General features: G+C 36.2%; 1 protein-coding gene across 16 annotated transcripts in view; it reads left to right on the top strand.

Moving 5' to 3' along the window:
* Positions 1-26,639, top strand: part of ABI1 (abl interactor 1) — a 147,683-nt gene that overhangs the window by 111,160 nt on the left and 9,884 nt on the right. For 2 of the 16 annotated variants that reach the window (XM_043564875.1, XM_043564865.1), the window contains exons 3-10: positions 4,875-5,051; positions 11,049-11,063; positions 11,793-11,893; positions 13,464-13,604; positions 17,347-17,447; positions 18,311-18,391; positions 22,474-22,650; positions 25,777-25,863. In XM_043564875.1, the coding sequence (XP_043420810.1) occupies positions 4,875-5,051; positions 11,049-11,063; positions 11,793-11,893; positions 13,464-13,604; positions 17,347-17,447; positions 18,311-18,391; positions 22,474-22,650; positions 25,777-25,863 (880 nt within the window). The remainder of the gene's footprint in view (positions 1-4,874; positions 5,052-11,048; positions 11,064-11,792; positions 11,894-13,463; positions 13,605-17,346; positions 17,448-18,310; positions 18,392-22,473; positions 22,651-25,776; positions 25,864-26,639) is intronic. The other 14 variants (XM_043564866.1, XM_043564869.1, XM_043564867.1 and 11 more) reach the window with 14 other exon arrangements.

Raw genomic sequence — 26,639 nt, 5'->3', positions numbered from 1 at the left:
AGACTGCATATGGTTTGGAAAGTGAAAAACATGACAGATTAGTGTCAAGGGTAACAGTGGTGTGTCTGGAGTCACCTGGAGTGGAATAGCAATACCATAACCTGAAAAAGTGTCATCAATGGTAAGGCACCACTAATAGTGTGAAGGGTGGGGGGTAAGGTCTGATGTAGCCAATCTGTCCGTAGCAAGTGATGTGACCTCCTTCACCATGAGACAAATGGATCTTCTGGGAATTACACGTGTCGGATGCAGTGGCTGCCTCTGCATCAGGAACACAGAGTCCTTTACCATGATTCTATTCTGTGACTGTACATGTGTTGTTGTATGATGATAGAACCTGCAGCGGTAATGGCAATCTGGGCAGTACAGTCTTAATCAGCTTCATTCCATTTGATCTCTTCAGACACTGGGCCCTTACCGTGGGCATCTGTGGTTGTGACCTCGATGATCTGATCAGCCACTGCAATATGTCCCCACAGTTTATGACCGGTTTTTTAATATGTCAGTCTGTAGTTTTCCAAGTGGTAGACCAAACAGGTAGGTCATTGGTAACAGACTCAGAGTCAGTAAAAATGTAACAAGGTTTATGAAGGGGAGTATTGGTCAGATCTATGAGAGCATTCTTGAATTCTGCCCACAGAGTAAAGCAACCGCACCCATTTTCAGCTCTGTGTGGCTGGCCCTGAAATTGAACAGCACAGCAGCCCACCAGGCACTCTTGGGTTTCATTGTAGTTGAATCGTTGGTGAGCCAGGTGCAGATGTTCATGGGATCCTCTGTGAGTCAGGTGCTTCAATGAGCCAGCGACTTTGGTTTAGGTGGCAGAGTGAAGGATAAAATTTCCCCACAGGGATAATTGCCATTTTTTTCACATGAAACTGAAATACCATAGGGGCCAGGCTGGTTGCATTCTTGAATATCCCACTTCAGTGTGAGAAGAGAGGCTTGATAGGCTCTTCCCACCTTACTAGTCATTGAGTTTGTGTTAACCCATCCTCAAATAGGAAACTCCAAAAGGAGTGTACCTGGTGGCCGTGTCAGGGAGGCATTGAATCCAAAAATTAAGGGATACCTTTGGTGGAGGCTGCTCCTCTTGCCAGAGGCTCCAGTCAGTAAACTCATCTGTGCATGGAGACTTGTACTGAAAGGGATCATAAGGATTGTGGAATGCCTAAGCTACCAGTGCTTTCTACATGGGCTCTTCCCAGTTGTCATAATTCCCTTCAGCACTTAGGAGCATTCATGGTGCAGATGTGTAAAATCAGTACCAGTTATACATTCAGTGATAGAAGCCACAACAGTAATACACTGAATTGGTCCAAAGATACCAGCTGAAAAGTATGAGTTAGTTACTCTTTCTCACTGTGAATCCTGTCCAAACCTCAATAGCTGAAAGCAGGTACCCTCTCCCTTCACAGAATGGCTATGAAGGTGACATGGGCTTCTGTAACAGCCATGAAATTTTGGGTTCTTCCCCTCCTTCGTGATCTGGCATACTTGGGTATGTTTGATCTTCAGTTCCCCTTAGGGACTAGGAAAACTCCACCCCCAATCATCTTTCTCTGTAAAGCAGCTGAGGCTGGGCTAGAGGGGAGGTGGGGAGAGAGCAGCTCTGCACCAGTAAACAAGGTGCATTTCCTTTCAGTTTTGAGCAGTGCTGTAGCTACAAGCTGATCAATCAAATAAATCTGTAGTGTTTTTGATCCACCCAAGGTCCCATGGTCTGTGGCAGGGTCATCATTACTGACATTCAGCAGCTACAGCCAGATAGCTTTCTGACAGAGAGATGAGCTTGTGCCCTTTGGATGACTTGTGACAGCATTATTTTTAAGAGTCCACCTACTGTAGGCTATGTGCTGCTCCATTGTCATGATAACCTCTCTTAAATTCTTGATTGATTGCAACATAAGAATTAGAGGAGTTTTCCAAGTTTGGGAGGTCTGAGAGTAGGAATTTATCTAGATTTCTTGGGCGAGTTTCTCATTCTCCAGTGATCCCCTTCATCATCATTTTAATCCTAAATCAGTACAGTAAGAACCTGAAGACTACTCAGTGCCTGTGGTAGTTTCTCTCAGTAAAATTTCAGGGGTGGGGGTGGAGTCGAGCAAAGCTCCCTCATAGCAGACAGGACCTACTGCCAAAAAATGCTGAGGTCTTTTACTAATCTTGTATGGACTAAATGTTGACAGGATAGACTGTAGAAGGGACTGAGCAGTAACATAGTCAGCCATTGCCATCTGTACTAAGCATTATGTGGGGCGTCTGGGTGGCTCAGTTAAGCATCTGACTCTTCATTTTGGCTCAGATTATGACCTAGCAGTTCATGAGTTTGAGCCCTGCTTCGGGCTCTGCCCTGACAGCACAGAGCCTGTTTGGGATTCTCCCCCCAACCTCTGCCCCTGCTTTCTCACTCTCTCTCAAAATAAATAAATAAAAGCTTAAAAAAATTTCTTAAAAAAGCATTATGTGCCCCGTCCCCATATCTTCTAAGCAAACTAGCTGAAGTTCTAAAGATTCTTCTGGTTCTGACCACAGTGGTTGCAGTTTTTCTCCTTTGGCACCCAGTGAAACGTTGGGTGTAAAATTGTCTGAAAGGGAACGGAACTTTGTGTCCCCTGCTCCCTCTGCCAGGTAAATCTTAGTACCAGTTGTTTATAGGGCATACCTTCTGAAGCTGACTGTCAGGTTGATGGAAAGTTAACAGTAACTGGGGCATCATTCAGACTGCTATCTTTGAACCTACAAAATGGTCCTCACCCTGAAACTATCACCTCAGCTTAGCCTTATTAATAGGCAGTAGAGGACAGTTCATTGCTTGGTTGACCATCCCATTTGGTCAGCATGTTCACTCACGATTCCCATGGACTTCTTTTGATTCCTGTTTGCTGGTCTTTCGTTCCATTTCTAGAAAACTCTGTCAGCATTCCATTCTCCTTGCTGAAACTGTCAAAAATTCTGAAAAGTTTTAAGATTATTTTACATTTCCTGCAAGCTAAGAAGTTAGCCTGCCAGAATAGATACTGTTAAGAGACATGAGACCCAGGATGTCATTGCTCATGGCAATGGCAGTAGCCAATGTCAGTATTTGTGCTACATAACTAGCCCCAATTTCCATAGGATCCTGCAAAGAGAGCCAAGTGATACTTGTACGCACAGTTGGTTTCATTACAAGAAAGGAACTCCCAGTTTATGGGACCAGATTTTTTACAACAGGCAAAAAGCCTTCCTGACCTTTGCCCCAGGGATGACATTATTTTTATTACACTGGGAAGAAACAACTCTGCCATTTGCTCTCCAAGAAGACACTATATGAAGGCTGTTTACTATATAAATATCCAGGACAGAGGGGAGTAGTGCTTTTTCTTATAAGATGTGGAAAATTGCTAGACACTTAGGGTAGTTGTCTCCCTAATACCTTATTTTGGAGTTGGGACAACATTTTTAATTACAGGTTCTTTCCCGATCAATTTTTTAAAATTTGGAAATAGAGGGGCACATGAGTGGCTTAGTCTGACCCTTGGTTTCAGCTCAGTTCATGATTTCATGATCATGGGATCAAGCTCCGCGTGGGGCTCTGCACTGAACGTGGAGCCTGCTTGAAATATCTCTGTCTCTGTCTCTCTGTCTCTTTCTCTCTGCCTCTTCTTCTCCCTCTCCCTGTTTCTCCACTCCGCATGCGTGTTCTCTCTCTAAAGTAAATAAAATTTGGAAATAGAATCTTCAACAGGCATTAACATGAAACTTTTTCTTTCTTTCTTTTTTAAATGTTTATTTATTTTTGAGACAGAGCGAGACAGAGCATGAGCAAGGGAGAGGCAGAGAGAGAGGGAGACACAAAATCCGAAGCAGGTTCCAGGCTCTGAGCTGTCAGCACAGAGCCAGACGCGGGGCTCAAACTCGTCAATGGCGAGATCGTGGCCTGAGCTGAAGTTGGATGCTCAACCGACTGAGCCACACAGGCGCCCCTTCTTGTTTTTTTTTTTCTGACAATACTCCCCTGCCCCTTGCTGCTTTTCTACCTAGACTATTGTAATTGCTTCCTACCTGGTCTCACTGCCAGTACTCTTGTTCTGTCTGTCCTCAACACTTCTACCAGAGGTATTTTTTAAAATGCAGGTCTGATGATGTCACTCAGTTCAGATTTGTCGTTGGTTCCTCACTACCATTAGGGCAAAGTTCAAATTGTCGAGTAGTTGTGCAATTATTTCTTATGTGCTGACTACTGTCCAGTTTTAAATGTTGGCAACTAAACAACAGCAAAATTTTTTTAAGCCATAAAGGCCAGAATTAGCTAGGCTTCATGTTGCCAATGTATAACCTCTGCTGTAACTTATCATCTTTTCTAATAATTGCCTTGAATAATTTCCCTATCTGCGTCTTCTTTTATTCATACTTAAAAACCTACATGCTGTATAGTCTTTAAGTGAGCCCTTCTGAACCTAGTTAGGTATCTTGGCTCTGACATTGTGCATGTGTCACTACAGCACTAACCTCATTGTGTTGTAGTTACTTTATTTTATTTTATTTTTCCAGGTCTGCCTCCCCAGTAAATAAAGTGTAAGCTTCTCAGAGCAAGACCCCCCCACTTTCCATACACACTGAGTTTTTAGGAATGAAAATTGCTTTCCTGGAAATTGTTTTGGAATCAAATCCATTAAATCAGTTGGTGCTTTTAATCACCTTTAGATAGTACCTGTTTTGAGCCTCAAGGATGTTAATTTCCTTAATTTTGAAGGGAAAGATACAGTATTCACTGGAGATCAGACATGTAATTCAGTCCTGTGGTCAACGTGTATGTAGTCCAGTATAATGGACATAATATAATTTACTGTGCCTAATAATATTTTTTTGCTTTTTTCACATTTAAAATACAGACTGTGGACATTCATAAAGAAAAAGTAGCTCGAAGAGAGATTGGCATTTTGACAACAAATAAGAATACATCAAGAACTCACAAAATAATAGCACCTGCAAATATGGAGCGCCCTGTAAGGTATATTCGGAAACCTATTGACTATACAGTTCTGGATGATGTGGGCCATGGTGTCAAGGTAAGCATTTTTATATTACATTAACTTGAAGTAATTTATCCAGTAAATATTTTGAGTAGGAAATAGGAAGATAAAAATAATTTTCTTTTTAAAAAAATATTTATTTTGAGAGAGAGAACCTGTGAGGGAGAGGTAGAAAGAGAGAGAATCCCAAGCAGTCTCCACACTGTTAGTTCAGAGCCCATAGTGGGGCTTAATCCCATGAACTGTGAGATCATGACCTGAGCCCAAATCAAGAGTCACACACTCAACCAGCTGAGCCACCCAAGTGCTCCTAATTTTCTTAATTAATAGATTCTATTAGCTAGTAACTAGCATTACAGTTTTCAAAGAACATTTAATATTAATTGCGTATTCTATATACTAAGCTTAAGGCAGAATTTTACCTGTGGAACAGGCTTTATTTAAGAAGATAATAAAACTTAAAATGGCTGTTCATCAGTTAAGCCATTTGAATCCTAAACTAATACTTCAAATTTGTGAGTACCATGAATGAATGGATATTTAAAAATAAAACTTGTAGGCTTTATAGAGTTGGTTTAGAAAATAATTTATAGGAACTTTAACCCTTTGATTTCTAAATATGTTTATATATTAGTGCATATGTGTAGATGTGGCTGTAATTCCAGCAACTTACGAAAAATAAAAGATTGTATGTAGTTTTGTTTTGTGCCCCACCCCCATCTCTTCCTCCTCACCCCTGCCCCTAAGGGCTTTTAGGAGAGATTATTTGTTGCCCATGTTTATTTCTTAGCACGGCAGAATTAACTCCTTTTGAATGATACCTGTGACTTGTCAACTTCATAGGTGTTCGTGGGTTATTTTGTAAACATACTGAATGGCCTGAATTCTTCCGTCTTCTCTGCTCAGGATAAATGATTCCTCTGAAATTCAGTAGTCCTTTTCCTAGAGGACCTTTATTTTGATTTTGTGTCTAGTTTTCAGAATTTTTATAATAGAATTTTAAGAGTCAGCTAGAATCTGGAAGCTTTCCCTAGCTGATTGATCTGACAGATGCTATCTGTTGCATTCTGAATTATTTGGGGTTCTTGATCAAGAGGGGGGAAATAGCTGACTGATAACATTGACCTTTATTCTTCTCTGAGATTATGGAATCTGCTTTTTACTGTGATGCTTGGAAGTTGTATGTAAAATTTGAACACTTAGCACATGTAAAGGATGCTACTTGTTTGTTTCTTATATTTTTACCCAGAGGATGTGGCTAGGGCTGTGTAAGAGCTTAAATTCAATTTTAATTTAAGGTATTTTAGACTAGATTGAACTTTAGGATTTGAATATTGAGAGTCTAGAAGAACTCTTTGTATGATTAACTGCCTTGGGATTAAAACTTACATATATACATATATACATATGCACACATGTACACACACAAACCCACTCTCACTTCTTCTCCTTTTTCTTTCTTTCAGAACAGTATACATGCATTAAGAAAGTTCTGTCACCAGCTTAGAAGTGAATATCCTATATTATCCCTCTACTAATAAATGTATTTAATAGTTTAATACATAGTCCTTAGCAGATTAGAAGATGAAAGCAAATTTTACAAGGAAATTTTGGGTGAGAAAATGAAGCTATCTCATCATAAATGTATAAATGGGAAGTGTAAATGCCACATTTTATATATATATATATGTATGTATATATATATACATATATATACACATATATATATATATGAAGTATGAAGATGTAAATTTAGGCAGTCTACTTTTTGTAATGGGTGTTGACACTTTTTTTTTAGTATTGTGGCAAAATATAAAATTTACCATTTAACATTTTAAGTGTACAGCTTTGTGGCACTAAGTACATTTATATAGTTGTACAGGTTATTGTTTTGACTAGGGGTGGGAGGGTGGGTGGTCCATGAGAACATTATATCTTAGAAGCTGCTTTGTGGCATATTTGTCTATATTTTGTTTCTGTGACATACAAATATACACATAATTATTTTTTCCCCAGTTGTCTCATTGCCACTTTATTTCTCCTGTTTTCTGATTTTTTGAGAGATCATTGCCAAATTAAATAAATACTTCTAGAGTATAGAGGTATAGGAAGCTTAGAAATTTGTAGTAGTTAATTTAACAAATGCTAGGGCCAATATTATGAGAAATAAAAGAGAGAAGCTGTACTTAGTTATAGATCTAGAATTATTTTATCTTTTGTCCCATTTACTGTTTAGAAATTTGTTTTCCTATTGATTGTTAAGGGTTCTTTTTTCTGTTAAGGAAATGAGCTCTTTATATATTGGCAAATATTTCTTCATACTGCTGTTTGACTTTTGCCTCTGTTGTTTTGGTATTTTAAAAAATATATACAGATTAAAAAAATTGTTTCCAAATATATTAACATTCTTATAGCTGCTAAGTTTTATGTTAAGGTTTCCATGCTCCAAAATTAATATTCCATCATATTTTATTTTGTGATATAAATTTAAGGGGTTTGGTATTTGTATTATTTAAATATTTACTGTGCTAAAGCGTTTTATGCTGTGAAGTAGATGGTTACACAGAAATTTGGTATGAATTAAAAATATGGAAAAAATGGGGCACCTGGGAAGCTCAGTCGGTTGAACGTCCGACTCTTGATCTCAGCTCAGGTCTTGATCTCAGGGTAATGATTCAAGTCCCTCATTGGGCTCCGTGCTGTTTGTGGGCCCTACTTTAAAAAAAAAAAAAAAATATATATATATATATATATGGAAAAAAATGTATTTTTTTAACATTTTATTTTATTCTTGAGAGACAGAGTATGAATGGGGAGGGACAGAGGGAAGGGAAGACACAGAACCTGAAGCAGGCTCCAAGGCTCTGATCTGTCAGCACAGAGCCTGACGTGGGGCTTGAACCCACAAACAGTGAGATCATGACCTGAGCTGAAGTTGGGTGCCCAACCGACTGAGCCGCCCAAGCACCCCGTATATATGGAAAAAATATCTTAAGATAAGTCTGGCTTGACTTTTGTAAACAGTATAAGATATGAATAAGAGAATCCTAGCACAGGGAAACTACTAGAATATATATACATAAAGGAGAACGCAAAGAAGATAAACCTTATAGGGAGCATAAGTTTTCAGGGTAAGTTAGACTAGACAAGACCTGAGTACTTAGTAGAGACATTTATTTTTAATAAACCATAATAATAATTAACAGCTTTATGGACTTGTTCTTAATTTACAAAGGACTTTCAATGTATGTGTTTGTTTTTAAGCCTTGAAAAGAACATGTGATCTAGGAGTTGTTACATTTTATTTGTGGAGACACTAAAGATTTAGGATAGGGGTAAATTTTTTTTTAAATTTTTAATGTTTATTTTTAAGAGAGAGAGAGACTGAGTACGAGTGGGGGAGGGGCAGAGAGAGAGAGGGAGACACAGAATTCGAAGCAGGCTCCGAGCTGTCAGCACAGAGCCTGACAGGGGGCTCGAACCTACGAACTCTGAGATCATGACCTGAGCCGAAGTCAGATGCTTAGCCGATGGAACCACCCAGGTGCCCCAGGAATGATGTTTTTTAAAGGTTGCATTAGACAAAGGAGTAAACTAATGAATCATATAAAAGAAAGGATTGGCTGGCCTTACAGAGTTTTAGCACCTATAGTACATAAAGCTTTACTTAGACCAAAAGTTAGGGAGGAATCAAAAAGAATTCTATTGTTTTCAACTCAAGATTCCAGGGAAATGGTAAATGTAAATGTTAAAGAAATGAAGTGAGATCTTAAGAAAATAAAAGTCTAGTTTGGATGTGTTTTGGGGACATTTAAGTGGAAAATCTTGTAGGTTACTAACAATTAGAGTATTATAAGCAGTAAGATATAGAGATTATTTCCTTCTCACACTCTCAAACTTAAACACTTCTGTATATACTTGGTAGAGAGGGCTGGGCTCCATACAAGGTTAAAGGTTATACCATTGCACAGTAGCAGAGTTCAGCTAGAATTTTTATTCCCAAACTCTCCATTCATTCTTTCATTTGGGATCAGTTTATACTTGAACGCTAACTTTTTTTTCTTATTCACTTGAAACCACAAATGGGGGCAGATGTGTGGCTATATTTAGAATACTTCTGGGGCACCTGGGTGGCCCAGTCGGTTAAGCGTCTGACTTCGGCTCAGGTTCACGGTTTGTGAGTTTGAGCCCTGTGTCAGGCTTTGTGCTCATGGCTCAGAGCCTGGAACCTGCTTCAGATTCTGTGTCTGCTTCTCTCTCTGTTCCTTCCCCACTTTTGCTCTGTCTCTGTCTCTCAAAAATAAATAAACGTAAAAAAATTTTTTTTAAGAATACTTCTAAGTTACCTTAGAATAGTATAATATTTAGTGTATTGTAATGCTATCACATTAGTATATCTTGTTATTCAAGTTTACAGTTTCTAAATCCTGCTGTGGTATTTAGCAGCTAGGTAGGATTCTAGACATTGATAAAAATGAGCAATATCATTCTAAACAAACATTAAATAACACCAAAATTCTGGCATAATTTCTAGAAATGAGACTGTATCTAAAAGACAAAGTACATTCCTCTTTTGGATGACTTTTTTTTTTTTTTATGTTTATTTGTTTTTGAGAGAGAGAGAGGGCAAGCACGTGCGTGGGTGTGCCTGAACGGGACAGGCAGAGAGAGAGGGAGACATAGCATCTGAAGCAGGCTCCAGGCTCCAAGGTGTCAGCACAGAGACCCGTGTGGGGCTTAAACTCATGAACTGTGAGATCATGACCTGAGCCGAAGTTGGATGCTTAACCAACTGAACCACCTAGGTGCCCCTGGATGACTTTCTTAATGTTGCCTTTATGGTCACCTGAAAAATGGTAGCTACATATTTAAAAGGGAACATGTTAAAGAAAGAACTTGAGACCCCAGAATATACAAACTTAGAGTCTACAACGTAAAGATACTTTTTCTTAAGTGGCATCGTACAAGTAGTGATGCTTTAGGACTATACTCATTATTTCATATTAGCTCATATATAGGCTAATCATCTTTCATAGAAGTAGCCTTTAGGACCAAAGCAATTTTTCTTCCAATTTTGAATTTTGGCTAAACTGGTTCAGAAGAAAACTTAGAACCAAAGCAACCTATAACTTCCTACTACTGTTGGCTTGCTCAGATTTAGATTCATAAGTTACAAATGAGGTTTCCGGACCCTGTTTATGCCTTAGTTAGAATCTGACTAAGGAACTATTGTGCATAGTGATTTTTTTAAATTTAAATTTAATTTGTTATTTTTTAAAATAAATTTAAAAAATAATTTTATTTATTTTTGAGAGTGTGTGTGTGCGCACGCTTGAGCAGGGGAAGGGCATAGAGAGAAGGGGACAGTGGATCTGAAGCAGGCTCTGACAGCAGATCGCCTGATGCAGGGCTCAATCTCACAAACTGTGAGATCATGACCTGAGCTGAAGTCAGGTACTTAACCCACACTGAGACATCCAGGCACCCCTGGTTTTTTTTTTTTTAAACATCAAGGTGTTAAGCCCTTTTCTGAATTTGGAAGCAACATGTGATTTTGAATGTTAACATTTATAATTTATCAATTTTTAAAATACTATATTACCATTCAAATAATGAATACTTGGGCATTGATTTTTTTAGGAAAGCCTGAGGCCTTGTACACTTCTGTGTTAAAGTGGACTTAGATTTAATGTGATAAGGTATTTGTGTTTAAATCAGTGTTTATCACCTGTGATTCAGTTGAGTTAGTTTCATAGGATAAAATACTAACCCAAGACATTATTGGACCTGTATAAGATTGGCATAATTAAGTGGTGGTTTTCTTATGAATATATTCTTTTGAAAAATATTTGATACACACGAATATTTCCCTATTGCTTATGGATATTTTTTCTTTATAAAATATTTGAAATATGGCTGGGTAAAAGCTTATTAACATGAATTGAATAATTGTAAATATAAACATGTCCTATCAGATATAATTTATTTCGAATTAATTTCTACTTTTTCCCCCCTTTTTTTGCCAACGTAAAGTGGCTAAAAGCCAAGGTAAGAGATACTACTTATCATTTGATCCACAGTATTCCCTCTATATTGATAGAGGCTGCAGAGCCACTAAAATTTGAAAACTCTTCCTATGTCTGTCTGCTTTTTTCCCCTAGGATTTATGTAGATTAAATATACTGAAACTCAGTTCAAATCAGCAACATTTAGCTTGGATGTGTTAATATATCAAAGATATATTGACATCTGCATTTATATAGGAACATTAATTTTGCTAACATTTATTGCTTTGCTCATTTTTTTGATAGTTGCCTTGCTTTTATTGACTTAACCATTTGGAGGTTTTCCAGACATATATGACTTTGTTACTGAATTGTTAAGATAACGATTTTTCAGATATATGTTTTAGCAAGTTGACACTGAGATCTGTAGTTTTTATTCATGCACATATCTAAAAAAATTTGGAGAAATCCAGTATTTGAATGCAGATAAGTTTGATCTCAGTGAGCATGTTTAACAACAATAAAATAATACGTAAAATCCAATATTCACACCTGTATTTTGCCATAAATTAGTATGAATAACAGAAAGATAATAGGAAAAGCCAAGTGCAGGTGGTTTCTTGACTTATTAAAATGTGGTACCAAAGTCTGTTATTAAAATTGTCTGGGAATCCTTACTTCACATTCTGATATTAAAAAAATAATATATGGTGTCAAAACACCAACAGAACAATTTGATATAAAAATGAAAGCTTCTGTTTCCACATTTTAGCATGGAAATAACCAGCCTGCAAGAACTGGCACACTGTCGAGAACAAATCCTCCTACTCAGAAACCACCAAGCCCTCCCATGTCAGGCCGGGGAACACTGGGGTAAGAATTCAACTTCATTTTACAAGAAAATCCATAGGCTGAAGAAAAAGATATTTCTGTGACTTAAGTAAATATATGGGTTCTTGCTGTGGGACCCTCTCAGTGTGAACTACCTTTTACAAATTTCATTTTGGCTCTTATTTCCTTCAACAGAATCCATGGTGAATCCGCTTGTTTTATAATATTCTCTATGGAAGTCTGTACTAGAAAACTTCTTTTGTATATATGTCAATAAACATCATTTATTTTTTTTCTAATTCATTTTTTTGGGGAAAAAAAAATAAGTGTAGCCTAAGTTTATGTCTAGTGAAATTACCAGAGGATTCCATATGGTGCTTTCACATGTGTTTACAGTATGCATATTGCAGGACTTTAAATTAGTGGTGTATTTTATGTAGTTTGATTTCATAGCCTGCATCTCTTCTTGGCACCTGAAATTAGGGACTCTTTATCTTTAACTGTGCTTCTGCTGGTAATCTGAGGGCCCTTCATACTTGAGCTTTGGGGGAAGGCTAGTTGGAGAAATAGAAAAGGTAACAATTTGTGGCTTCTTCCTTCTCAGTTCTTAGTGCAATAAAAATATTGAATAATTGGTAAGATATTTCTGAAAGATTATTCACCTTAAAATAGGAAGTCATGTAGTAGAGTTCTTGGTTTTGGTAGAAGGGTGAGGAACCATTATTTTATAGTAACAGGGATTAACAATCAACAGTTTCATAGAATCTTAGTTTCCATTTTTGTTCTGTAAACCCCTGTCCCCTGAAAAAAAACCATGAAATTATTAAATCGAAAAGTTAAAATCATTTATTAAGAAATGCGTGGCATTATATAGGATTGGAAATGTACTTGTTCATATTATTTCCACACTGAAGTACGAATAAAATGCAGAGGAGATAGTTTTCATACAATGTACAAGGACAGTGGCTTGTGGGTGACTGAGCTGGCTGGGAATAATGTATATTTCAAAGATTAATATTACTGAGCATTAAAAAAAATTAGAATCATTATTTTCACAAATAAGGTTAGAACTTTTAAATTACCCTTTCCTAGGGTTTTTATAACAAAAAGTAACAAATTTTAGTTTTTGTGTAAAGTAACAAAGTTTACATACCCCAATTAAGAGTTTTATTTATTTTATTTTATTTTATTTTATTTTATTTTATTTTAGAACACTTCTTTAAAAAATTTTTTTTAAACTTTTATTTGTTTTTGAGAGAGAGAGAGAGAGAGAGAGAGAGAGAGACAGAGTACAAGTGGGGGAGGGGCAGAGAAGGTGGGAGTCATAGAATCTGAAGCAGCCTCCAGGCTCCGAGCTGTCAGCACAGAGCCTGAGGTGGGGCTTAAGCCCATGAAACATGAGATCATGACCTGAGCTGAAGTTGGACGCTTAACTGACAGAGCCACCCAGGCACCCAAAGAATTTTTTTTTAAACAAAACTTTATTATTACAAGTTAAAGAAAAAAACTTGTACTTGGTTATCAAGAGACAATCACAGATTTGGTGGGGGGGGGGGGGGACTACCACTTAATCTTTCTTATTCATTATTCCTTCTCTGTTATGCTTCTTTAGACGAAATACTCCTTACAAAACCCTGGAACCTGTTAAACCCCCAACAGTTCCTAATGACTACATGACAAGTCCTGCTAGGCTCGGAAGTCAACATAGTCCAGGCAGGACAGCTTCTTTAAACCAGAGACCGAGGACACACAGGTAAACCTTCAGTTGAGCCTTTGAATATCCATGAGTGGGGGTTATTGACTGGCGACAAACTCCTGTAAAGTTGCTGAGTAAAGGTAAAGTACTGCTCTAATGCTAATATAGAATATAAAAGATGAGGTTAATAACATTGTAGATGTTTCTAGAAATTTGTATGGTAATTCCTCTGTTTTGGGGGGATTTTAAATATCTGTGCATACAATTGCAAATTGCTACTATGTTTTCTTTTTGATGGAGGTATAAATGCCTATTTGGATCAGGGCCTAAAGAATTTTTTTTTTTTTTTTCCCCAACGTTTATTTATTTTTGGGACAGAGAGAGACAGCATGAACGGGGGAGGGGCAGAGAGAGAGGGAGACACAGAATTGGAAGCAGGCTCCAGGCTCTGAGCCATCAGCCCAGAGCCTGACGTGGGGCTCGAACTCCCGGACCGCGAGATCGTGACCTGGCTGAAGTCGGACGCTTAACCGACTGAGCCACCCAGGCGCCCCATAAAGAATGTTTTTTTAAAACAGTTATTTAAAGATCAAGGCAACCACTCTTAAGTATTTTTGGATAAAAGGTGAAATATCAGAAATTATACAACATATAACCTTTATGAGGTTGGAAGTAAAAGGACACCTGAAATATGAGGAAGAATTTGTTAAGAGAGTTGGTATACTACAATATGTAAGTTGCTAAAAAAAAAGTTCTAGAAGTCACCTCCCCAGTGGATTTTTGAAAAACTGGGTTATGAAGCATGATGTACATTCAGAAAAGTATACAATTTGTAAAGTATACAACTTGATGGTTTAATACAAATTGAATACACCCACATAACCATCCCCAGATCAGAAAATGGAATATGACCAGCAACCCTAAAGTCCTGCTTAGGCCCTTCCGCCCAAAAGTAGCAACACCATGTTTGGATATTTTTATACAGCCAGACAAATTTATTGTATAGTTTAATTTATTTTTTTCTTTAGTTTTATCAGTCACTTAAGAACTTGGGCAAGGAACCTCTCTATACCTTGACTTTTAGGTTGGTATATTAGAGAAATTTTGCAAAATCATTTTGAGGGGACTCAGGGAAGTCAAGCCTCTCAGGTGCTGTGTAATGGAAATTTGTTGTTATTGTTACTGTTAGTAAAGAAATGATTATATTGATACCTGCAGTTACTATATCAGGTCAAGATCAGTGAGGACCAATTTTTTTTTATATATTTTTGAATAATAATTCAAAGCATGATTTTTCTTTATAATGGAATAATAGTTTAATCATATTCAACAACTAGTCACTAAAAGTTACTTCATTAGATACTAAGGATATACCAGGAAAATAAGTTTAATTTTCCAGAAGCTCATTTTGTTAGAACAAGCATCAACAAACTTTAAAAAAAAAAAATTTTTTTTTTTAAAGTTTATTTATTTTGAGAGAGAGAGTGTGTGCGCTCAGGCAAGCAAGCACAAGCAGAGAAGGGGCAGAGAGAGAGAATTCCCAGCAGGCTCTGTGCGGACAGTGCAGAGCCCGACCTCACAAACCGTGAGGTTGTGACTTGAGCCGAAATCAAAAGTTGGATGTTCAACCAACTAAGCCACCCAGGTGCCCCAAGAAACTTTTTTTTTTTTTTTTCTTAGGGAGACAGAGAATCTGGGACAGAGAGAGACAGAGCATGAGCGGGGGAGGGGCAGAGAGAGGGAGACACAGAATGGGAAACAGGCTCCAGGCTCTGAGCCATCAGCCCAGAGCCTGATGCGGCGCTCGAACTCACGGACCGCGAGATCGTGACCTGGCTGAAGTCGAACGCTTAACCGACTGCGCCACCCAGGCGCCCCCCCAAGAAACTTTTTAATGAAAGGCCAGATTGTTAATATTTTAGGGTTTGTGAGCCATATGGTCAGCTCTGTCATTGCACATGAAAGCAGCCATGGACAACACCTAAATGAATGAGCATGTGGCCGTGTTCCAATAAAACTTTGTATGCAGAACTGAAATTTGAATTTCGTGTAATTTTAATGTGTCATTAAATAATACTCCTCTTTCAATTTTTAAAAAAACTTCTAAAAATGAAAAGAATGTTCTTAGCACACAGGCCATAAAAATGAACCATGGGCCAAATTTGGCCAATTGGCTGTAATTTTCCAACCCCTATGTGAGAAAAAAGACACATAAGCTAGTAATTGTAGAAGAGCATAATAAATACAAAAACTTCATATGATTGTGATGCAGTGGTGGCACAAAGCAGAATATTGATCACCTGGCTTGAGGGAGTAGGGAGGCCTTTACATTGAAGCTATTTATTTTACATAAACAGCTTGCTCTTTTTTTCTTTTTCTTGCATTAACATATGATAATGTAATTATAGAATAATCATATTGGAGAAGAAAATCAATTTTATCTAAGCAGTGCTCTCGAGTTTCTGGGCCTATTGAGCCAGTGATCTTGATTTTAAACTATACTATGGAGCCTAAGGTTACATGTGCACATATATACATTAGTATACATGTGCATGCACACATTACTAAAAACAACTGGATAGTGTGAGGTCCTATGCCTAAAGACACAGTGAATCCATAGGAATTAGAATAGTAAGGGATTGTTTAGCATTAACAGTATCAACTCTTCTAGAATGCGCCATGCTGAAACTTCACTACTGTTTGTTTTTTTGTTTTGTTTGTTTTTGCCGGTTTGCTTGTTTTCCAAAAAATTTCCCTGTTTTATCACCGTTCTTTGAGATAGATGGAGATTTTCATATTAATTCCAGAATAAAACTGGTTACACTTTTTATTAACTTACTAACTTTCATAACATCTTGTACATTTTCTTTTGTGGCATCCATCATGCTATTTTTTTTTAATGTCTATTTAATTTTGATAGAGACAGAGTGTGAGTGGGAGAGAGGAGGGGAGACACACACACACACACACACACACACACACACACACAATCTGAAGCAGGCTCCAGGCTCTGAGCTGTTAGCACAAAGTCCCGACATGGAGCTTGAACTCATGAGCCGTGAGATTGTGACCTGAGCTGAAGTTGAACACTTAACTGACTGAGCCACCCAGGCTCCCACATTGTGTTGTTTTTTAATGTCTATTTTCCCATTCTCAACTGTGAGCTCCATGGCAGCCTAGTTCATGTCTGCTTTGGTACTGCTGTTCATAGTAGGTGTTAAGTAAACTTTTTGGGGGGCATCAGTCAGTTAAGTGTCTCAGTCAGTTAAGCGTCTGACTGTTGGTGTCAGTTCAGGTCATGATTTCACGGTTCGTAGCATTGAGCCCTGCATCAGGTTCTGTGCTGGCAGCACAGAGCCTGCTTGGGATTCTTTCTCTCTCTGTCTCTCTCTGTCTCTCTCTGTCTCTGTCTCTCTCTCTCCCCCCCCCACCCCCCCTCCCTGTCTCTCTCGGCCCCTCCCTTGCTGTCTCTCAAAATAAATAAACTAAAAAAAAAATCAACTTTTGATGACTCATTGTATAAGAATTTAATAGTGATTCATTTATCAAAAGGATGACCTCTTCTGATAGTTCTGTGTACTGTGTTAGGACTGTACTGATTTCCAGTAGATTGAGAAGTAGTGCAAAACACAAAAACCGCCTTAAGTATTAAGGTTAAAATTGTATTGAACAGTTTTAAAATTTTGATGTACATACATATACACATTATAAAAGGAGTAATTAGTGGCTTTGAATTGATTGTTTCATTGTTTTTGGGTAAATCTCTAGAATGGCTTTTTTCACATTTTTTACTTTTCAGTGGAAGTAGTGGAGGGAGTGGAAGTCGAGAAAACAGTGGAAGCAGCAGTATTGGCATTCCCATTGCCGTGCCTACACCTTCACCACCCACTATTGGACCAGGTATTTTTTTATTAATCTGTTTTAATATGTGGTAGTATTTATGAGCTTTATTATAAAGTCTGAAATAGTTATTTTAGATAAAATTGCTTATTAAATTTATGTGATTGTTGCTAGAAGAAATGCTAACATTTAAAAACATTTTTAGGGAGACTTTCATGGAAACTTCAGGGTTTTCCTAGCTGTTTCTTACATACAGAGCTTATTAAATAGCTTTACTAAGTAGTGTTTTGGCTATTTTGCTTAGAAATAGTTGCCTTGGGCACTAGTCAAGAATGACATTTATTATTTCAAGAGCAGGAGTGTCTTTAATGTAAATTATATACCAGTGAGTTTTGATGTTACCTTGTAGGCTAGTGCCTCACCTCTCGTGTTGGCTTGTTTTATGACTACTACATTTATGTTAATATTCCATGCCATGAATAAAATGCCATGAATATAAAATAGGATTAAAATAAGAAAAGTCCTTTTGCTCTGTAGATTATAGAAAAAATTTAAGAAATCATCGTAGAGCATTAAATTAATCCCTTGATTTTTTAGTAAATGAAAACTTCATAATATTAAAAATATATATTTAAAAAGTAAGTATGATAATCAAAACTGTTAGGGAAAAATTCTTAGCTTCTCAAGGAGATTACTGAAAAAGGAGAAAAAGGTACTTATAAAAACAGGCATATTTTATAGTTAATGCAAGTATGATCTCTGTGTCCTCTTTACCTAGTAAAATTCATATTCATTTAGGCATGCTTTACATGGGGGTGTCTCTTTGTTTTTTTTCCTTTCCACAACTTTGTGCTTTCTTGCTGTTTCAGAATGTTTAGTTCTCTTTCTTGTATTCTGACCTAAATTATAAACTATTTTATTAGAAAACATTTCTGTCCCTCCTCCTTCTGGAGCTCCACCAGTATCACCTCCTCCACCACTTCTCCCAGTGAACACTGTGATAGGTGAGATTGCGTAACCACTGCAGTGATGTACCTTACTTTGCACAATTCATAATAAACTCCTCTGTTAGACTGCTAGCTTTTATAGTTATTAGGTTGTAGGTGGTAACACAAAGGTTAAAGTGTTAAATCTAATTACACTAATTTCTTCTGGTGAAAGGCCTCTGAAGTTACACAGTTAAATGTAAAATCTTGTCCTCTGAAATGTGCAATGTTTCTATGCTTAATTTTTAATGTGGTTTGTATTTCTTGTTTGGATTTTCTAAGGAAAATTATAGCAGTGATTGTTCGAAAAGATATTTTTAAATTAGTAATATAATATTTTTTTAAGTGAAACTTGATTTGGAACTCCCTGCTATATACAACAGTCAAAGAATTGGGGTGAGAATGAGTGATAGGAGAAACAAAAAATGGAGAAGAAAACGATATATGGTTATGGGGTGCTCTGAGGCTTTCCTGTGGATCGTAGTGTGAAAAACTCTGATATAGTTCAGTACTTTTGGCATCTGGGATGCCAAGAAATATATATTTTTTAATCGAATACATTTACATTGTTCCTAAATTAGAGGTGACTGGATTGAGCATATAAGGAATTCCAAATATAGACACAGTATGAAGCCATTCAATTTAGAAATATACAGTAGCAATAATCTGAGTAGAAATGGGTAATGAAATGTTTCAAATGACAGTGGAGTTTCAGCTTGGGTAAAATGAAGCTGTCCTGCTACATCTTTTCAAAACCATGGTACTTGTACTCAAAGGAAAAGGGACAAAAGGAGGTAATAAAAAGAAGACCCTAATAATAAAAATGATCGTTAGAAAGTCCATGTGAGAAAAAATGCCCCCAGTGTAGGCAATAATCAGGAAAATGAAAGATAAAATCACGAGATACTATTTTATATTCACTAGATAGGTAGAAATATAGAAGTCTACTAGTTCTAAATGTTGATGAGGATGTGTAGTAACAGGAAAGGACATTGCTGGTGGGAGTTTATTAGAGTTTTTTAGTTGATACACGCACTTTGGGAAGTAATTTGCTGTTACCTGGTCAAGTTGAATGGGTTTCTACCTTAGATTTAATAATTTCATTTCTAGATATTTACCCTAGAGTACTGGTTCTTAGAATATGGCTACAGGACCCCTGGGGGCTGCTAAGATCCTTTTATGGAGTGTTAAAAAAATTTTTTTTTTAATATTTATTATTTTTGAGAGAGAGAGAGAGACAGAGCAAGCAGGGAAGGGGCACGGAGAGAGGGAGACACAGAATCGGAAGCAGGCTCCAGGCTCTGAGCTGTCAGCACAGAGCCTGATGCGGGGCTCGAACTCATAGACCACAAGATCATGACCTGAGCTGTAGTCAGCTGCCCAACTGACTGAGCCACCCAGGCGCCACTGGAGTTTTTTGAGGTCAGAACTATATTCATAATAATACTAAGACCTATTTGCCTTTTTCATTTCTCATTCTGGTACCAGTATACAGTGGGAGTTTCCAGAGCCGAGCCTCTGTGACTTATGATAAAATCATTGCTGTGACAGCTAACAGAATGGTTTTTTTTGTATATTCATGTGTTTTTTCTTTTAATTTTTTTTTAACGTTTATTCATTTTTTGAGAGGCAGAGAGAGAGCACAAGCAGGGGTGGGCCAGAGAGAGAGGGAGACAGAATCCAAAGCAGGCTCCAGGCTCTGAGCTGCTAGCACAGAGCCTGATGCGGGGCTCGAACTCCCGAACCGTGAGATCATGTCCTGAGCCCAAGTCAGACCCCCCCAAACTGACTGAACCACCCAGGTGCCCCAGTAATATTCGTGTGTTTTAATTCAGTTTTAATTTCTATATAGTAATTACTGTAATTACTCTATTGCTGTCCCCCACCTCTGCAAAAGCTTTTTGAGGTTCTCTAATTTTAAAGAGTGGACACTAAGATGATACAATTTACCACTGGCCTAGAACAGTGGCTTTCAGAGTGTGATCCCCAGACCAGCTGCATCATCATCACAGGGAAACTAGTTAGAAACGTAAATTCTCAGATCCCACTGTACACCTACTTACTCAGGAACTTTGAGGACTGGGCCCAGCAATCTGTATTATAAGAAGCCCTCAAGGTGAAATTCTCATCAGTGCTAAGTTTGAGAATCAGTGTTGTAGAGAAACTCAGGAAAAATATTTAGGCATGTTCATAGTAGTAGCATTAATATCAGAAAAATCTGGATGCAACCCAAATGTTTAATAACAATAGAATGGATAAATACATTGTGCAATGTTCACATGCAAACAAAGCAACAAAAATGGATGATACAATATTGATATACTTACCAACATGGACGAATCTTAAAAAAGAATATCAAAGGAAAAGAGAAAGCCAGCAGCATGCATAATTATTGCATTATGAAAGCTTAAAAATTATGACTTCTCTGTATATATCTGTGCTTTAAAAAAAGAAACTGTAAAGAAAGAATGTTTAATACCTTTTGGTTTTGGGATCTAGAAGGCTCAAACAGGAAGCTTTGGTGATACTGGTAATATTCTGTTTCTTGGAGCGGAGTATCTTATTTTTCTTTAATTTACATATAAAAATATATTTATGTAAATTACAACCATTACATATAATTATATATATTAGTATACATATAAGTTATATTTTAATATATATTTTATTATGTATTATATATATTTAATGTATTATATTTTAATATATATTATATATTATATATATAAGTATATATAATTATGTATAAGTCAGAGAAATATAAAAATCATTTTACAGAGGTCTCTATTAAAAAGTTACAGGTTTACTTCTTAGAGCTCTCTGGAAACCCTGGCTATCCAAAATTAGTTATTCATGAGTTCTTTTGATTAGGGTATTATTTTTAAAATGTGTTTCTATTCAGAAGAGGACCATGTAGGTGATTCAAATATTTAGTTACTGCCTATGGCTTGGGAGCTCCAAAATGTTAAATATTACCACTTTTTAAAATGAACAACCTCTGCTGTATGGTTTTATGGTGATAACTTGTATGACTCTAGGAGAGGTTAATTACACAACTGAATGAAAATAAACTAGTTATACTTAGTCATGGTTAGCTGTTTGGGTGGGGCAAAGAAGGCTAACATTAATCCTGAAGTTACCTTTGAAAAGTGTGGTTAACTTTAGAGGCTTTGAACTTTATTAACCTTTTAAATATTAAACTTTTGAAATGTTGGTAAAGATGACGTTGAATAAAATTAAGTATTGATAGTTTTTAGTCATTTTAGATATGTATGATAATAAAGATTTGTTTTGGGTAAAGAATGGAAAAAGCCCTCCAAGTATGGAGAAAGGTAATGGATATTCTACATAAAACTGCTTTTGAAATTTTGAAATTGTAAAATTATTTTACAAAGTCTAAAATTATTTCCAGTTTCTCAGTGAAAGGGGAAGTATGTTATTCTTAAAAGTTTGGAGATACATAAGAAATCTGATTCTAGATATGAGTACTTTGAAACTAGAAATTTTGCTTCCCATGAAAATTCTATCGTATGTTGTATTTGATAATAATTGCTAACACAATAAACATTCACTAAATATAGTACTAAAATATAGTAGCATAGGTAGAAAGTATGCTTACTTGTTTAAATTTTATAATTTAACCTGTGCTTCTGAAGATTTGGCAATGGAAAGGAAGAAGTTTACCAACTATTAATACATTCACATCTAAAAACCGATGCTTTTCATCTCAGATTATCTTCTGGTACTTATTTTGTTGGAGAGACATAGTTTACATATAAAAGCTATATATTATTCTAAACTGATACAGAAGAATTTATATATAATATTAGCAAACTACCATTTGGGATTCTGCCAAATTAAAAAGTTTAAGAATGTTACTTACTTACTTTTGCAGCTTTCCATACAGTATCTGTTTTTCCTTCTGTTTTTAACTTCAGAGGAGCTATTTGTGTTTTATCTTTACTTTTCTCTTAATTTTGTGCTGTGGGCTTTAAAAAGTAAATATTTCTTACTGTGAGTCCCCTTCCCTTTGTTCTGCCATTGGAGGTGACATACGTGCTCAAGTTCTTTGTTGGTTGCCTTTGACTAATGCTTTGCAGCAGCGCCGGGCTCAGCTCCTGGTTCCCAGTATGGCACAATGACCAGGCAGATTTCCCGACACAACTCGACCACCTCCTCGACATCTTCTGGTGGATACAGACGAGCTCCCTCTGTGACTGCTCAGTTTTCTGCTCAGCCTCATGTTAATGGAGGTCCACTTTATTCTCAGAATTCAAGTAAGCTTGTGCTTTTGCAGGCATACAACAGTGGAGTTCCTTTTGAACAAAAGTATTTGAAGCTGATTTTCTTGCCAGTGATAGACAACAATTGAAACCAGGCTATTTCATGTTTATTTTTGCTTTAGGAAGTTGGTCCTTGAATTGTGCTATTTTAAGAATAATTGCTTATCATTTTCTGTCAAAAAATTCAGACTTAGTATATTTATGTACTAAAATTTAATTTTTATTACTATAAATAGAACTAGAAGAAAAAATACTGAAATTAGTTAAGCTGAATTTATTTTTATTGGCATGTTTGAGACCATTCAATAGCACTGAAAGTAAGAACATTGAAAAATTGTTCTTTAATATAATGAAATTGCTGGCTATCACTTTTAAGCTTGTTAACCTGTACTGAAATGAGTTCTGAACCATTGAAAACATTTGTGATGCCTGCTTATTCTGTTTCTAATCACTGTAACAGTTGGGGTGGGGACTTTCTTCTGATTTCTTTCTCTTCACATCAAATTGCACATCTCAACACTAACTGCAATTTAAAGGCTTAAAGATATTTAAAGATTAGAAAATAGTTTTGGCATCTAAAGACAGGAAGTATGAATTGCTTAGGATAATCATTAATTTCAGTTTCATATTAAACTCACATTGAAAATCATTAATTTCGTTTCATATTAAAATGCCTAATTCAAAAAAAAAAATCTGAAATGAGCCTGTTGTCCAGTATTTATTATTGGCTTGAAGAGGTGAATACTGGGCATAGACTGGAACACACTTTCCCATGTGGCTTTTGTAACTGCTTTCTAGAGCTGCATGTTATATTAGTAAAAACACTGAATACTCCTTGTTTACCTAGGAAGGTGGTTTTAAGTTTATTTATAATGCATATTCTGAACATGTATTTTAAAGCAGAGCTAGAGGAAAGTTCTCTTACTTGTTCCCAGTGTAAATTTTAGAGTTAAAGATTGTGTTATAGCAAGAAACTTCTAAGAATTGAAAAACACTTTAGCAGAAATGTCAAAATTCACAGATAATCCTCAAGTTTATACAGTTCTTTTCCAGACTAAAATTTTCTTCCAGGCTACCAAGAAATTTTGCCAGCTAGAATTTTATCTCACATTTTCCTTGATTTCCGTTTGGTAATGAAAGGTAGCTAGAGTCTTAATATTCCCTGGATTATTGGATTATTAGCCTCAGTAGTTTCATGATCTTTAAAATTTTTTTTTATAATATGTTGTGTTTTTAGATCCCATCTTTATGTTCTTTTTTTTCTTTTCCTCACTTAGACATTTAGTTCATTCTGCAAATAGAATTTTTGGTGACACTTCACCTAATATATGTTTGTGCAGTTTTATTTTAACAGTGCTTGGTGGGTTACTTATTCTTAAATAAGACATTTTCGTTACTGAATGACTATATCTTTTTGAAACTATAAAGGAAATTTGGACTCGAATTTAAAAAATATGTCGAATTTAAAAAATAAATTATGTGTCAAAATAATTTTCCTTCAGTCTAGTTACTGTTGGTGTTGTAGTAATTGCAGTAGTAGTAGCGGTTGTTATAGTATTATTGGTACGTAAATGTTTTTAGTGTTTTGATGTGCATATTTCCCCTTCTGTCCCAAGTGTGGCGATAATGACTAGTATCTTCCTAACATAGCTTTTCTTTTTCTCTACATACTAACCAGCATGCCTAGTTACTAAGGGTTGTTTCTAAACAATTTTTTTAGGTTTGTGGGAGGGTTTTTGTTTTTTAAATCAGAACTGTAATATTTTACTTCTTAAGCCTTCTATATACAAAGTATCAAAATCAATGAGGACCAATATCCTAGTGAATTGATGTCAATTTTAGCCATACAATGAATATTAATGAACTTACATTGCTTTGTTATTGTTGCTTTGAATACCTAACCTCTTTCAAATTTTTATGCTTACCAACAAAATTCTACGTTGTGTTAACTGAAACAACCCTTTGGTTACATGATCCTTGGGAATGAATAAATTGTTTTTCTCTGTCAATTTAGTGTCACATTTTGGTGACTGCCAGTAAATTGCATTTTGCAGTTCAGTCCTGTTGACTTTTCTGAGCAATCTTTGGCAATTACTGCCTAGTTAAAATGAGACAAAGTGGTAAACTTCTGAATGTTTACTTCTAGTTTGTTACAGTTTTTAATGTATTTGCTGCCCACGTGAACATTTGATATCAATTTCCTACAAATCATGCCCTCTCCAGAAAACAGTTGGAATGATTACAGCTACTCAGTGATTTATTAGAAAGTACTTTAATGCAAATAATTGTATATTTTCACCTGTTGTGAGATCAGGTTCCCTATATAGGCTCAGAACAGTGATAAAATGAAGAAGGCCACTTTGAAATACTTATCCTATGAAACTCAATGAACAGTTAACATGGTATGTAGAGCACTGTTATTCCCTGGTAAATTTAGGAGTGATATCTTTGAAAATAAAATTGTCAGCTTAGAAAATAATAATGGCCTTGTTTTACAAATAAGGGTTTTTCCTGGAGAACTATGTACAAATTTAGATACATAATAACTGGTTTTTAAAGGAAACCTGTGATTAATGTATTTATTTACATATGGAAGAAACCGCTATTCCATAACGTACTTATTTGGGTTCTCATTTACAGCATTACCTTAAGGCTAGACATACATACCTGTTAGGTTACAGAGATAGGCAAAGACAGTATCCTGGAATTATTCCAGACAGTATTCCAGACAGTATCCTGGAAACCTCCATCTGTATTTGCTGTTACTCATTTTTTTAAAGTCTTTCCTTAGAATTTGAAAATTCGTTGCATGAAAATGAATGTGATGGTAAATTTAAGTCCTTCCCCAAACAGTTTAATATTAGGATTAAATCAAATGTATTTTTTTTTTAAACATAAAATTTAACCAGTGGGCTATAAACACAGTTCAGGTTTGCTGGTGGGAAGTGAACGTGAAGGTTCTGCAGGTTTTTGTTTTGTTTTTTGTTTGTTTTGTTTCATTTGCAAACTGTTCTTTGCATACTTATGTTTGTGGTCCTTGTAACTGACTTCTGCTTTTTGTTTGTTTCCTTTTCTTTCCTTTATCTGTTTTACTCCCCCATACTGTATTGTTGCTACCAGTTTCTGTTGCTCCACCCCCTCCCCCTATGCCTCAGTTGACTCCACAGATACCTCTCACAGGCTTCGTGGCCAGGGTGCAGGAAAACAGTAAGTTTGGAAAAACTGAGCTGTCAAAGAGTAGAGGCTGTCTCCTTATAGCATGCATGGCTGATGAGTCATCATTTCCTTTTATTGAGACGCTAATCTTACCTTGAAAATAGGTGCAGATACGTTTTTAAAACTGAAGAGCACGGTCTTCAGTTTTTTCTCTTGTATGCATGATTACTGACCCATATAAATTTCAAAACTTCAACTTTCTTATGTATTTACATGATCTAAAACTTGAAATCTGATCTTTGCAGATTCTTAAGGAAAGTGTAATCAAACAAAAATTCAAATTGTATGGAAACTGCCAGCTTCCAATAGCTATTAGGGGAATTAGCAAACATTTTTTTATTCTGTTGCCAACAAATTCATATATAGACAATTATAGTATGAGATTAAATTTATTACGCATTTGGGGCAGTTTCCCCCCCCCCCCTTTAGTTACATAAAAATTTTAGAGAAAGCTTTGTATTATCAGATTTTTATACATAAATAATTTTGAATCTATATAACAATTTGTTGTTAGCTTGAGAATGAATCTGCAAGAATAACTAATTTACATCCAAGTTATCCATCTAGGAGTGATAATCAGTGTTGAGCCCTCTTCATGATCTGGCCATATGCAGGCCCGTGTCAATTTTTAGGTCTTTTCTCAGGAAGGTCAGGTTTACAATTTTTGGAAATTCTTTAGGATACATGAATTTAATTAGGATAGAGTAGTTTATATTGCTGCCTGATTACTTTGAGGTTCCAGAAGATATATAATCCTAACTACACGA

This window comes from Prionailurus bengalensis, chromosome B4 (assembly GCF_016509475.1).
Source record: "Prionailurus bengalensis isolate Pbe53 chromosome B4, Fcat_Pben_1.1_paternal_pri, whole genome shotgun sequence".
In the NCBI taxonomy this organism is placed as follows: Eukaryota; Metazoa; Chordata; class Mammalia; order Carnivora; family Felidae; genus Prionailurus; species Prionailurus bengalensis.
This window is presented reverse-complemented; position numbering and strand designations above follow the sequence as displayed.